The sequence below is a fragment of the Aspergillus nomiae genome (assembly GCF_001204775.2).
Source record: "Aspergillus nomiae NRRL 13137 chromosome Unknown contig00199, whole genome shotgun sequence".
Lineage (NCBI taxonomy): Eukaryota > Fungi > Ascomycota > Eurotiomycetes > Eurotiales > Aspergillaceae > Aspergillus > Aspergillus nomiae.
The window spans coordinates 40,408-55,092 of NW_015378254.1; the positions used below are offsets into that span (position 1 = coordinate 40,408).

Consider the following 14,685-nt stretch of genomic DNA (forward strand, 5'->3'; position numbering starts at 1 on the left):
AATCCCATCACGGTCTTACTGTGAAGAGAAAAGCGAATTCCAAGAGACGGGTATTGTCTCCTGTGATATGAGTGGATATTAAATTGACAGCCGACATGCGGATGATATCCCCAACCCAACCGGGATTAGCGGCCCGTTCTGGCCTGAGGCACAGACGCTAACTAGTCCGCAGCTCCAGATGAACATTAGTTATTATTATTAACGACGAAACGATTCCACACCCCTCCGCCTTCTTCCTCCCCTATACTTCCCCCTCGTTTCCCGTTTCCATTTCCCCCTTCTCCGATTGTTTGGATTGGCCAGTCATTTCTTCTCAATTATTTTTTGTCATTCCCTTTCCTTTCTGTTCTGAGGTGACGGTCGGGGTTTGTGCCGGGGTCCTTCCTTACCGACAACTTGGGCTACCAAAAAGTCTGCATCAGCGGTGTCGGTAAATAGTGCCCTTGGTGAGTTTCTTCTATTCTTCTAGATTGTCTTTCGAACTGTCCTTGGCGTTTGAGGCCGGTGGGAACCTGGGAGAAATTAGGCACCGCGTCTCCGAACTTAGTCTCGAGTTGTGGTTGGCAGTATTTGAGAACATGACAACTGACAGTGGGTATTGGGGTTTAGGATCATCTCCGTATTCGTCCTTTCTTTCCACCCTCACCATAACAGGTCTGGCCACAAAGAATATCACTCTAGATAATTTCAAAGAAAAGGATCCTAGCACTCACTACATCCCAAAAGAAAAAGAAAAAAGAAAAAAAGAATATAGAGTGAAGGAAGTGGGGGAGACTTAGTCGTATTCATCATCAGCAAACTGGAGTGTCAGGAGACAAAAGCCCGTGTGGCTGTGGTTGTGGAGGTTCAAAGAGACGAAGACACTGGCATAATGACTGCTACGCTGAGTATGTCCTTTCACCAAGGATACCTACTCCTCTGGGGGATATCATCTGGCCTGGATATGTGTCATTTCAGGAGATTGTCCCAGGGCTGGATGACAAGCTCCCTAGAGAGGATCTGCTGGTTGTTCAGTTGCTGATACTGTCGCCCGCAGATGGGATGTATAACACAGCCCCAGATACTCCGTCGCCTGTCTATCCGGATAGGCTGATCCGTCCCCTTCCCAAGCGTACTCTTCGCTCTCGGCTGTCTTCCGAGGCGGCCGAGTCCATCCTCTACCCCCCGGCTCCCCCAGCGACGCAACTGTTCTACGGAACGTGTACAGATAATGGAGAAGCTGTGAATGAGTCTAAGGTTTATGTACAGCAGTGTGACGGCCCTGAGCAGACCCCTGAGCGCGACCACCACCACCCTTATGAGAACGGTTTTGACGCAGAGAGCGGCGACGAAGATGGCCCAGTGGTTGTGCGCCGCAGTGCTGGCTTTCGTGAATCGTCCTCGTCCCCGACGATGCCACCAGGACACCCGGGTAACGGACCACGGACGCAAATCAAGTCATCCTCGGCAGGTCCCGACGGGTACGATGCCTTTGAGAACACTAACAATAAGAAGAAACGCAAGATCCCCACACCGGGAACTCTGGCGGGTCACCACTCCACGCTCTCACCTGAATTTTCCAGCATGGGCCTCGCAAGCTCCGCACCTACATCTGGGGAAGGAAGTCATGTGAGTACTTTCTATGGCACTGGAAGCCCTGCATCCCCAGTCTCCAATGGTCTTTCCGGTGCGGGGAGAGGGCGTCTTGGGCGTCATGGCGCTCGTAGCAGCACAAGCAGGGCTTCGCTGTCTCTCCATACTCAGGTTAGTTGGCCACAAGGTCGGACGTCAGGTCGCCGCGACGGGGTTCTGTCTTCACCAGGTAAGTAACATGTGAATTCGGATGTCCTTCCCTCCTAGGGAACTTTTCTCACATCTTGTTGCAGTTGACTCTGCAAAATCTGATCAAGGAATCATTTCTGCTGCTATAGCCAATGCTGCAGCCTCGGCATTCTCCTCGCCTCCTCGAGGATCGGGAAATGTTAGCATGTTGGAGCAACAGACTACCACCCCCACAAAAACCCAGTTTACCTTCACGTGTGAGTCCGACTCCTCGAAGGGTATGGCACTGCAAGCGCAGAGTCCGTACCCCACACATCGTTCACCCAATTCCCTACCCCCGGCTGCACAGAACCAGAGAGGGTTCTCTACACAAGGAACGCAGACCAGCCCCAACGCCGTTTCCCAGATAGATCAGCAAGGGCAATCGTCACACCGAGCTCCAGGGGCCGATCCGACAACCGCAGGTAAAAAGAAGAAGCGGTCACCAGGGAGTATCTACGCCTTGGCTGCACGCCAGCGCAAGATCCAGCAGCAGTACGCTAACCTTCACCACCCACCGAGCATGGAAGACATCTGGATTTGTGAGTTCTGCGAATATGAGAGTATCTTTGGTCGTCCCCCCGAGGCTCTTATTCGGCAGTACGAGATCAAGGATCGCAAGGAACGGAAGCGATTAGCAGAGAAGAAGAGACTACTGGAGAAAGCGAAGATGAAAGGTCGGAAGAACAAGAAGGCGACGAAGAGCGCGACGAAGAATGCGGCGGCTCAACCAGCGGCGTATGATCAGGGATATGACCGGGCGTCTGTCGATCATTCCTCCATGGGTGGGGCAGGACTGCATGACGATGACTATATAGCAAATGAAGACGACGAGGAATCAGTTTCTGCACCACCCCCGGCGCCACCTGCACCCCCGACGTGCTTCAAGACTCCGCTACCGCCGGGGGATCAGACCACGGCCACAGCCGGCGCTAAAACTGCGACAGACGGGGGGACGACTCGACCACCCTGACAACTAAATGCGCGGCCCACTGGTGTGGAGTGATGTTTCACCCTTGAGGCCGTGCTTCTTCGTTTCCTTTGTCATCTTTGCGTTACTGTTAGTCTTGGTTTTTGCATGATCGCATCTTAGCCTTTGATCATTCTTCTTTTTCAGCAGCTGGTTGCATAATGAATCCCCACTCAGAGATATTAATGAGCATGACGTCGGCAGTGTAATGCACGGATTTCCTGGCTACTGGTTGTAGACCAGGCTGGTATTCGGTATCGAATTAATTTTGTTATGTATGACGGGCATAGGGAGGAACAATGAATTGTTGGGATGTGTCCTTCGTCTTGGCAGGAGCACAGGTAATCATGGATGGATTGCCATTGATCAGCGATTGAGAAATGGACGTTTGTATGTATGTATGGTTAATCATGACAAGCATTATCCTCCAATCAACTATCTTCTGCAGTCCCAAATTTAGACCATTGATGACGGTCCACCCCAGCGCTTCCCCAATCACCATCCAATCCCAACCACCACCCATTCTTCAGCGCCTACCGAGGATGTACAGACAACATCCAAAACCAAAGCAACATCACTAAGCGCGCGCAACCTCTCCAACGACCCCATAACAAAATCTCTATGTTTCAGCAGAGGATACAACCCCCCAAATGAATGGACAGGAACTGCGCAAACCACTCCAAGAAAAAAGAAAGAAAAAGACAGAAGATACTTAATATAGTAACACTCAAACGACAGGCCAGTCCACAGATAAAGCGAATGAAGACAAAAACAACTGAAAGCCGTATACCCATCCATTGATACCAACAACGACATATATAAGGGCGTAAGTCGACTCCCATCCTCGAGATAGACAATCACAACTCACCCTCCCCTCCCTCTTTTAAAATCAATCAATCAGTTTCGCCTTTCCTTTATCCGGGATTTTCTTCATTGAGAAAAAGTTCTTTTACTCCTCTCGTTCGGCACACGCCTTCTTTCTATTATATCCTCCCCATTGTTGGGACTTAATTAATATCTCTGCGCTGGATCGCTTGCTTCTCGACCTTGGGAACTGGGGTCTTTTTCTCTTAATTCTTCTGTCTTAGTCTGGGCATCTCCTTCTGCTTCTGGCTATTTACCTACCTACCCACCTACCTATACTACCTATCTACCTATCTCTCTATTCATCTTCGAAGTTCTCTACAGTCTCCTATACCAGCCCAGGGCCACCACACCTAATACAACACACCCACCACCTACAAAAGAACCTCAAACAAAAAATGTGGTGGATGCTCCTCTTCAAAGCGTTCAAAATCGGCAACAAAGCCTACAAAACCCACAAAAACAAAAACGGCCATGACGACGCCCTGAACCCCAACTCGATCAACCTCAGCGGCCCCCCACCCCCACCGCCAGCGCCGCTCAAGACCCGCCTCAAAGCCCACAGCCAGCTGCTGCTGCACTTCCTGGAGCTCGTCTTCGGGCTCACCGTCGTGGGCCTGTATGGGCGGGACGTGCGCGCGGCGCATAAGAACGGGGATGCGCAGAATGCGAAGTGGGTGTATGCGCTCGTTACGGGGGCGCTGGGGGCGGGGACCGGGTTGGTGTATCTTGGGTATGGGGTTGTCATGGTGAAGTTGGATAAGCTGGGGCGGGAGAGGAGGATGGTGGGTTCGTTGGGGAGGCTTGCGTGGGGGTTTGTGTTGGTGGTTTTGTGGCTGGTGGTGTTTGGGGTGTTTGGGGGGATGTATATTGGGGTTCATGGGGAGGGGTCGGAGGAGGAGGTGGAGAAAACGAAGAGGATGAGGCATGCGGTTTGGGTGGATTTGGTGAACTTGGTGTTTTGGGTTGGGGGCATGGTCATCGAGGGACTGAGGTGGTGGAGGTTACGCGGTGGACGGGGGGTTGGTGGTGGTCTGGAGACTGGGGAGAAGGAGGTTGCTCCTGCTTAATGATGGGGACCTTTTTCTTTTCTTCTTGGGTTCTATGTGGGAGGTGAGCTGGTCTCATGGGGGGTGGTTTGTATACATGAGGTGGTTGGGTGCGGAAATGATATTTGCCGTGTATTCTACTTGCTCTTGGTCTTCGTTAATACATATCATAGACCCTGAATCTCTTATTAGCCCCAAGCTACGTCTTGGTTCTCAAAAATCTCTGGTACCCAGTGTCCTCGTCCAAGGCGACAGCTGCTATCCAGGTGTCCGCATTATGTCACTGCTGTTCGTCACTGCCCACTGGATCACTTCCTGCCGATTGCTTTTTCCGGTGCTCTTCAATGAGCAGACTAAGCTGCTGCGCCCGCGCGTCAGTGAGAAGGGTGTCAATAGAGTTGGGAAGCCTCCAAATGTCGCGCGACCAAGGCTGTTAGTAGAGAATGTTGTAGAACTATCAGTGTTTGGTGTTGGGATTGGGATGCCGGCGCTCGTGGTGGGTGTATCTACAGTCGAGTCCGACTGGGCATGAGATGCATCACTGGCCTTGAATTCAAAAGATCTAGACTGAAGAAACTGCAGTAGTCCGTCTTTCGAGCTCGCTCCCACGGACTTGGCCAGATACTCTTTTTCCAAGCCAACTTGCTCCGTGAAGCGGGAACGAAAGCCCTTATCAACCAGCGACTCTGATGACGGCTGTTCATAGTTCTCCGCCGATAGATATCTTACATCGTAGTGGGTCCAATCGTCCGTGGTAACAAAGCCCCATTTGGGGGGCGTCGGTTGGGTACTCTGCGGGTCTGGTCCTTTATTGGTGAGGATTTCTTTTAGGTTGCGTAGAAACTCTGGTGGCAGCTCGGGTGGCTTGTCGGTCGTATCACTGCTCTTTTCACGAGGTACGACATCTATGGAGCAGTTAGGAATTGAAGGGGAGCTTCCCTAGAGGGTGATTTCCTAGCCCTGAAACGGCGACTTACGCTCTATGTGCACTGCCTCAGCCTCAGAATCACTGGATTCTTCCTGCTTGGACGGTGTTGTCCGAGCTCCCAGGGTCAGTAGTTTCGCAGTGCGTTGTGGGCTTTGGGTACGGGTACTTGCACCGGAAGATGTTTGTGATGATTTGCGTCGCATGATCACCGGCCGACGCTTGGTATTCTTCCCTTTTACAAAAACGGTCTTAGGCTTCGGAACAGGTCGATCAAAGTCTCCCACCAGAGGCTGTGATTGTGGAACGGGAGTTGGGGGGTTGGATGGTTTGCGCGTAATGCTCTGGCCTTCTAGACCGGTAAGGAGCAACCGAGTTGTTTTGTGTGTGTCCCCCGAGGGCGCACTTGATTTTTTCAAGATGGGCTGTAGAGGCGCTCTCCTGGCGCTATTGCCCGGCGTCCCTTGCAGTTTATCGTCGCTTCCTCTTCCAGCAGGAGACGCTCTTTCCTGGATGGCGAAATTAGTGTCTCTTGTCTATACCATGGGAAGGTTGATTTAATGTCGTAGGGCTATGTCTGCTCACTTTCTTCAACTGCTGAAGGGCAAAGCTCGATACTGGATTAGACTCGGATATTTGTTGAAACAGTTTGGCCAGCGTGGATCCGTCCAACGAGCCGCAAAGTCGATCGCTACTCCAAATCCTCCAGAAGAAGTTCTCCAGTCGGTATCCAATGTCGCCTTCATGGACCGAAGGGTGAGTGTTGTATACTGCAACATCTGAGTCAGCTTATCGCTACATCGGAGGAAGTGGGCTACCTTTCCACAGTCGCCTAACATCGCTTGTATCCACGATATTCCTGTCGTCCAGCTCCGACGGCACTTTCCTCGTTGTCGACACCAAGCCTTTCGGGAGAGACTCCATCTTGAGCGCAAGGTGGGGGTAAACTTGGCGAGAGGTAAGTACGGAGCAAGTGAAGTGTATCGCAGAAACTACATGGTCCGGGGGGAAGGTTGTGGCTGCATGTTTGGGAGAAGGATGTCCAAGGAGCGATGGCGGTAACAGAAATGCATTCACAGATAAGAAGCCTGGCGGTGAATTGAGGGGTGTGGAAAAGAGCACAACCAACGCAGGGGGAAGCGAGCGATACAACCAATGGTAAACTTGGTCGATAACTACTAGAGAGAGAGGTGCAATGAGAGGTGGAATACCCTCTCTCGTATTGGGACAAAACCGTTGGCTAGTCTGGGGAAGCCACTGCAAGGGCACGTTGTCAAAGGCCGAGTAAAACCCTGAAGTTCCTCGCAGCACAATGAAGCAATCAAGCGTCCCTTGCCAAGCTATCCACTCGGCCCGCAAGATATTCACACCGTTCTTCAGCCGCAGTTGAAGTCTGCAGATGCAGTAGTTTCGAGACAGGCGAGGCGAGGGCTAAAGCAGGCAGAACAAGCGACGATCTCGCTCTTTGTCGCCCTACCCGTTGTTTTGGTCTTACCGTATGCTGTATGCAGAGTGAGAGGATGACCAAAGTGGATGATGAGTGGAATAAAAGGCGTTCAATAAAAGGAAGAAAAGGAAGGAAAGAAAGAAAGAAGAGAAAGAAAGCTACTGCCGTATCATGGCACCATTGGATAGCTGCCGTTCCCACGAGCTCCTACTGGTCCAAGAGGAGATTAAAGAGCAAACGGTGAACAAAGGGCGGTCCACCTGAAGTAAATACCAAAGGTAATGAGCGAGGGATGTACAGTACATGAAGAATCAGTCCGTCGTCGTAGACTAAACACTTCTGGGCCGCATTTCTAGTAGTTTTGTCCACATCGGGTAAAGTCCTGGGGACTATTAGGTCATGATTGTGAGATGTCCTGAAATGTTAACGCGACAATTGGTTTATGCTTTGCCACCGCACTACTACTAGTAGTATTTCGTCGACACTCTCATTGCTCTTTATTGGATCCCTCGGAATTCTAGACATAACTATTCAGGCCCCCTTCCACGAAATGGGGCCGAACTAAGCAGCAACAGACAGCGGATATCCATCAGAGGCTGGGTGTGGGATGGGCTTCCCGTCAAATGACCGGCTCACCGTTCAGTTCCTAGGTGTCATTGGTGATCCACTTCCTCTTAAAGGATCATGAAAGACCTCAAGCCACATCTGTCCGAGGGTCTTGTCAGACCTAGATTGGAACGAGTTACATGGACGCGGGTGTAGGGCTCCTCCTCCGAGTGATTGGTTGACCAGCTGGGGTACAAACGAAAATCAGCACCGGGTCCTCTCTCTCGGGGAATATCGTTTGTCCTTGCATTATTTCCATCTCCTATCCTGGTCTCAACCAGAACATATCGGGAAAATAAAACCTTCCTCTGGGGGATGGGAAGCACTAAGACCCTGGAAATGATGAACAGACCGAAGGGGATAGGTCATATTCAGTCACGGGGCCCTTATCACCTGATACTGCGGCTTGGTCATTGGGCCTGCCGCATTCCACGTTTCGCCTTACTCCAGATCCCTATAGATGTTACATACGAATTACCGAGACGACGGTTCCTTTCACTCCCTTGCTGGGCAATTCATCGGAGGACCGACAGCCGCGGCAAACATCAACCCCAGAGTCCAGACCTCATAAATGCCAACAGTCACGGTTCCATGGGAATGGTGCAGCTATATTAAGCACTCATCCTACGTCACTATATCAAAGATTCGAGCATGTTCGACTAACTTAGCTACCTGGAAGCATATTACTCGTGCACAGAGCTAATTTGACCCTGGAGTCCCACAGATGCCGTCCTACACATCGCCCTCAATAGAAGGGAAGGGAAACGGACGATCGCCCTGTCTGAACCCCGATGAATTCGATGGTCGTAACGTCTTGGGTTTCTGAGTGGAAATCATGATATCAGGCTGTTCTATTACCCGACACCCAGCCTTGCGCAACAAATCACTATCCTCTTCCGCCAATTCTATATTTCATTACTCCACTTCCCTTCCTAACTCCACATTCCCTTCAGAAGTTCTACCCAAGGCTGAACCAAACAAGGTAAAAGGAGGTAAAACAAGATAAAACAAAACGAAGACAAATAGCAATTAAAACTCGAAAGCAAATGTAAAAAGTGCATTAAATTTTCCTGTCTTACAAAGCGATGGCATAGAATGGGTGCTATTGCATTGCATTGAAGAAACCACAAATCAATCAACTCTACAACCAATAGGCGAGATGGCCGAGCGGTCTAAGGCGGTTAGTACCACTATCAATCTCACATCTTCTCAAACATTCACTAATAATCTCTCAGCTGGAGTAAGGTTCCAGTCTCGAAAGGGGCGTGGGTTCAAATCCCACTCTCGTCAACATCTTTTTTTTACCCTGGCTGGGTTATCTTGATATTCACATTCGGCTTTTTCTTTTTTATTTCTTTTTGCTTTCTTCCCCCTTTAATCTCCTTCCTTACCCTACCTTAGTATTGATTCTAAATTGACTCTATCTCATCCATCTAAATATCTAGTATACCAATGCCAAGGCTATATCTATACTCTGAAATCATTTCCAATTGTCTGAAATACAATCCATGATCACAATGAAGCCTGTACATAAGGTTGAAGTGCCAACAAACGTCTGTTAACATAGAACAACCACTCGCTTAATAATAATTCTGGAGTGCACTCCTAACTATAACTAGGTGCGTATATATGTATCCAGGAAACTGTGCCGGCACCCACCATTGTTACCTCCATGGTACTTATGGGTATGACCGAAGACCTGCACATGCTGGTATGTCCATATCTATATACGTGCCATGCTGGTATAGCACATGCTTTCGCCTGCACTCAGTGGGGATTTCGTCGAGCAATAAGTATCCCGATAAGGTAATCTTGAAGCTTTCCGACAGCGCCAAATCACAGGTAATATATCTTCCGCCGATCTGAGTTGGATTTAAGACAATACGTGACTTTAAGGTGTCCTGCTGAATACCCATGCCTATCTCCTCAGGCGCACCCTCGACCCGCGATGCGCCAAGATTACCGAATCTTATGGGACTGGGATAGTGTAACAAGCTGGGCGCTCGTCAGAATAGGGCTCTCAACTATCCAGATATATGCGTGACGTTGCATCCGTACTTGGCTTGGCCACAATATCACCGATTGAACGGGGAGGCAGTGCTCAGTAGGTCGAGTTGGCCCACATGGGGACCCTAGTATGAGCTGAAGAACACGCGGTAGAACCGAAGTTACCGATGTCGCTTTGTTTTTAGGTCATTTGTCGACCCGCCTGGTATTGTACCCTGGGGCAAGTAGCGCCCTCTATACTGGATACCAAGACATATGCTAATCTTTCAGCCCGGCCGGATCAATGTCAGGTATTTTTCAAGACTCTCTCCAAGAACATTGATAAACGGCCACTGCGTGTTCTTTCGGAATAGGCGGGACCAGAGCTTGATGACTGCAAGTCCAAGGCTGGCAGGGTCCAAGCTAGGGACGGTTTCCCAGTCTTCCAAGTCCATCGAGGAATATGCTTCTTCGACGATACAACGTGTCCAGTTCAATATTCGACTCTCATTATCTAGGCGAATCGAAATTAGCTAACCCGCATTGTAAATCCTGATGATTAACCCATGTGTACATACCACTCAAATTCTGATCAGTCCCCGTCTCTGCTAAAGAGAGAAGCCACTTGCTGAGGAGGACAGCACATTCAAGACTGGCAATCGAGTGGCGGACGCTCCAAAAGAACGCTTGACTGCGCGCAACATGATCGATTCCAAGCCGCACAGGGATACTTAGCGCATGCGCCGAATATATAAGTGCAGGAGTCAGTCGATAGCTTCTTCCAGGCCGAGGCGATCTGTGCAAAGCAGAGGCTATACGGTATGGGTCCCTTGTCTCGAGTTGGCGGTATGGCCCCAGATTCAGGGAAAGGCGCACGTAGGCTAATCCTAATAGTGAACTCGAAGTAAAGGGGATGGGACCGTTATCATTGTGAGGATCAAGGCTCGATTCTGGGGCTTGTTGCCAAACTGAAGTCCAGGACCGGAGAGCTCTCCTAGTGAGGAACGTCAATGGCTGACCAAAAGACATAAGATAGGGGCAACTTACTCGAGTTTATTCAGCTCTTCGGTCGGTAGCGCAAGGGCTTGATCTCCGGTCGGTAAAGAGAGCTCACTCACAAGATGGATGCGCTGAAGAAGACCGTGAAGAAGAATGTAGTTTCCAAGTGGCGCAGGGATCGGATCTAGCAGGACTGTCGTCCGCGATGGTTGTAGTAAGAGTGCTAGAGCGTCCTGAAAGAACAGCTGTTGAGCGCCGACCTCTTTCTGAGCAAGCTCCCATTCCTGGGCGGTGGTCGCTTTCCACTCCTTCGTGGAACAGGGTAGTCGCAAATGGACCTCACTGCTGCGAAGTACCGGGTAGATGTTGTACGCTATACTATGGACATGGACGAAGCAGAAGGAAATGAACCTAGTACGTCGAATTGATTCTTCTTCCGCCCACTCATGCCACTGCATGGGTGAGTGTCTTGGGGCAACCGTAATGTTTTCAGTTAAGCCGAATTCGCGCAGGCACCGCACCAACAGGCCTTGTAAACTAAAAGCTTCTTGAACCAGTTCAGACTTCTCCCATGTGGCGTATCCCATTAAGGTGAGCAGGGTGCGAATGGTTTCGATTTGTCTCCACGCAATCATTCCGAGATCATTCTCCGAAGGAGAGAGTGCTGTAGCTTGACCTGTTTGTTGGGATAGTTCACGGATGCTATCTAACGGTATTTGGATGATACCATTATATGTTGCCAATGGGGCGTGTGTTTCTTTTGACAGTTTATGCAATACAATTGCCTTGGAAGCATAGAAAAGCCGTTCTGCGTTCCGGTGCTCAAACCGATACTGGGCACCTATTGTCATCAAGGCTAAAACAAGCTCGGGGGCGCGCTCATTGATTCGCAGTGTTGGAAGATGTAGATATGGTAGATGAGGATGAAATCCATCAAAGAAAGATGTCAGATACCTTGTTAACGTATGCCGCGACGGGAGGACGAAGTCAGGGATAAGGTGGCGATGCTCTTCTAGGGAAGCGGCAAGACGTAGCCGCTGTTCTTCGCTAACCCTCGGTGGAATGACCTTTGTGGAATGTTGAGGAGGCTCTAGAGAGAAAGTTAGTAACCTGGATCTCAACAGAACTCGGTGGTCTGCTCACCATAGTCGGAAACCGTTCCTAAGCTTTGATCTTCAGAAGGTACCGAGGGTAGCCAGGATCGGAAGGGCGAATCAGCGCGCGAGCGCTCCGCCTGGCTCCGACGAGAGGTACCCTGTTGCGGCTCTCTAGGGTTCCTGACCGGGTCAGGCACGTCCGCAGGAACTGTGCCCTGACCTGCGGTACTTCCCTCAGGGCGGGAACCCATTCTGAAGGCAATCCAATGGAGTCCAAGAAATGGGTGAATTCTTGGAAATGATTAAGCTCCTCCGGAAGATACGGCAAGGGCTGGGCTAGACAGGGGTTAGCCATATGCCTATCTGAGGACCGTGGTGGATGATACTTACGAGGGGGCTGGGCGTCCCGAAAGCTACCAGGAAGCAGAAGTTGAGCAGCCTGTAAGATGTCCGCATCATGAGTTACTGCAGGATGTGGGCCTAAGCCTGAACTATTACCACCTGCATTAAGCATGCTCTGGCTCTGCTCCAGGTACGGTCCGTGCTGTGGCCCGGACCACTGCCCCATGGGAGGTGGTACGAGAGGAATATCCGGGCGTGGTGCAGGTTGTACATTGTACGGCTGAGTTACCGGAGGGTCTGGTGTACGCCGCACAATCGACTGCCCTGTAGCTTCTTGCTGGGACTGTGAGGTCGGCGATATCAAATTATTCTCATGGGTAATGCGCGTATGGCGCTTTAGCAGATCCCGTCGGGTAAATGCAGCCCCGCAGAAACAGACATACGGCTTCTCCTTTGTATCTGCACAAGAATCCTTAATAATGGGCCACTTACGGCGGACAATGCGACATCCGACGTAATTTATTACTTGGATTTTCCACGAGGGCGGGGTCCAACTTACGAGTGCGTACGTGCCGTTCCAGATGTTCCGTTCTCCTGAATGTCCGTCCGCAATGATCGCAGACACGAGCTTTTGCTCCAACACTCGAGCGACGATTGCCCCGAGGTTGAGGTGAGGACGATTGTGACAGCATCAAGACATTTGGGGAAGTAACACACAGACGATTCGGATAGGTATAGCTCCCCACTTGGAGACAATTGCATGCAAGGGGGGGTTCGGGGGTGGGTTGGTGGACTTTTGACTTGGAGGAGGTTGAATGGAGTTTGAGGGAAAGTAACAAGAGAGAAAGATTGACCCCAACACTAGCGCCACTCCGGCAGCCCCACTTCGGCTTGCTGACTCCAACATAACAACAACCCGATCGGCTTCATTGGGCATTCTTCATGTATTTGGATACTACTGTGTATAGGTAGTAGTATATATCCATTTTTCTTTCGTTCTGGCAAGAAGTTCCCACAGCTGAGCTCGAGACAACCTCCGAGCGGATTCATGGCGCGCACTTATACATTTCCTGGTGTGGCCGTCATCACTGGAGCGGGTGGGACTGGTGCGATAAGATATCGCGAAGCTCCTATGGTTTGTATGGCTAACATGCCCCCCAGGTATCGGAGCAGCAGTTGCAAGAAGTTTTGCCTCCGCGGGCTGTGACAGAATCGCGATCACAGACCTTAACCCGATCTCGTTAGACGAAACCAAACAAGCAATCCTTAGCTCCTACCCTCAAGCTCACCTCGTCGTCCGAGCGGGAAATATCGCCGATGAACAATTCGTGGACTCATTTATTGGCGAAGTTGCCCATACTTTTGGTCGGTTGGACTACGCAGTGAACTGCGCCGGAATCCTCGGAGATGCTCTGCGATCGACAGAAATGTCGACGGAGACCTTTGACCAAATCAACAATGTCAACTATCGAGGATGCTGGCTATCTTCAAGGGCAGAACTGAGACAGATGATCAATCAGGAGCCACTACCGAGCCATGATCCCAGTCGCCCTCCTCAGAGGGGGGCTGTGGTCAATATTGCAAGCCAGTTAGGGTTGGTTGGCCGTTCTAAGGCTCGTGAGTCAATGCCTTCTTTTCTTTCCGCCGCTCTCAGTGCGTAATGGTTTCACTGACGTCTGCAGCTGCCTACTGTAGCTCCAAAGCTGCCATAATAGCCATGACACGGTCTGACGCTATAGACTATTCACAAGATAATATCAGAGTGAATTGTGTCTGCCCAGGTATAATCGAGACACCGTTAACCACACACAGCGAAGAAATTCGTGAGAGACTGAGGCCCGCCGTGGGTATTGCCCCAATGAGCAGGATGGGGCAACCAGACGAAGTCGCAGATACTGTGCTGTTCTTATGTTCCTCTTTCGCATCTTTTGTGCAGGGCCATGCCTTGGTTGTGGACGGGGGATATATACTCAATTAGTGCAGCACTGATGAAGTGAAGCTGGCATGCACGAAAGGTGTTTATATGCGCGACACAGCGAATTAGTTCTTGCTCTATTATTAACAATAGGTGAATGAGTTAATAACTAGTTAAGGTTCCGAAATTCCGAGTTGATTTAGTGACTGTACACCTACCAACCATTGATCCCAGAGCATTTCCTAATATTATTGTGCTCCGTGCGATTATAGTAACCTTGAAATAGTAAAAAAGAACCCAATCCGGCCAAGTCTCAAATATCTTGTTATTGTGATGTGATCCCAACTGGTGTCTCCAACTGCCAAGGCCCATACATGTTGGGGTAAACATGTATCGACCCCAACATAACAATGACTCTGCCATACAGAGCACAGGTTCCATGGGAAGTTCTTTTTTATTTTCATTTTCTATAAATCTTGAGCTTAACTTGGAGCCACTTTTATTTTTCTCCGCGCTTAATCTAAAAGCCTAAAGCAAGGGTCAAAGTATACATGTGGAGTAACCCTCATGATAAGGCCTGGAGTATGCACATACACCAAGCTGTACACTGGACAACCATTTTGCTTCTGTTAACCCATTCGTCAAAAAGGATAAACTAATAATTTTTTTTTTTTTTTTTTTAATT

At 50.1% G+C, this 14,685-nt stretch overlaps 5 protein-coding genes across 5 annotated transcripts; 3 read left to right on the forward strand and 2 right to left on the reverse strand.

The window, feature by feature from the left end:
* Positions 1-766: 766 nt before the first annotated feature.
* ANOM_007894 (uncharacterized protein) lies at positions 767-2,773 on the forward strand (the record flags this gene model as incomplete). The annotated part of the gene is made up of 3 exons (XM_015553150.1): positions 767-887; positions 1,037-1,801; positions 1,866-2,773. Coding segments are annotated over 3 exons (1,761 nt in total), but the record flags the coding sequence as incomplete, so codon positions are not given.
* A 1,259-nt stretch (positions 2,774-4,032) lies between these two features.
* On the forward strand, positions 4,033-4,704 carry ANOM_007895 (uncharacterized protein; the record flags this gene model as incomplete). The annotated part of the gene is made up of 1 exon (XM_015553151.1): positions 4,033-4,704. One exon carries the CDS (start codon positions 4,033-4,035, stop codon positions 4,702-4,704), a length of 672 nt encoding a protein of 223 aa, XP_015405503.1.
* Positions 4,705-4,941: 237 nt separating this feature from the next.
* Positions 4,942-6,532, reverse strand: ANOM_007896 (GATA-like domain-containing protein; the record flags this gene model as incomplete). The annotated part of the gene is made up of 4 exons (XM_015553152.1): positions 4,942-5,588; positions 5,661-6,117; positions 6,194-6,378; positions 6,427-6,532. The coding sequence occupies 4 exons, from the start codon at positions 6,530-6,532 to the stop codon at positions 4,942-4,944; spliced, it is 1,395 nt and encodes a 464-aa protein (XP_015405506.1).
* Positions 6,533-9,934: 3,402 nt separating this feature from the next.
* On the reverse strand, positions 9,935-12,847 carry ANOM_007897 (C2H2 type zinc finger domain protein; the record flags this gene model as incomplete). The annotated part of the gene is made up of 7 exons (XM_015553153.1): positions 9,935-10,161; positions 10,226-10,641; positions 10,695-11,736; positions 11,790-11,901; positions 11,964-12,079; positions 12,134-12,544; positions 12,655-12,847. 7 exons carry the CDS (start codon positions 12,845-12,847, stop codon positions 9,935-9,937), a joined length of 2,517 nt encoding a protein of 838 aa, XP_015405505.1.
* Positions 12,848-13,133: 286 nt separating this feature from the next.
* Positions 13,134-13,746, forward strand: ANOM_007898 (SDR family NAD(P)-dependent oxidoreductase; the record flags this gene model as incomplete). Its single annotated transcript, XM_015553154.1, has 2 exons — positions 13,134-13,191; positions 13,247-13,746. 2 exons carry the CDS (start codon positions 13,134-13,136, stop codon positions 13,744-13,746), a joined length of 558 nt encoding a protein of 185 aa, XP_015405507.1.
* Positions 13,747-14,685: the final 939 nt, after the last annotated feature.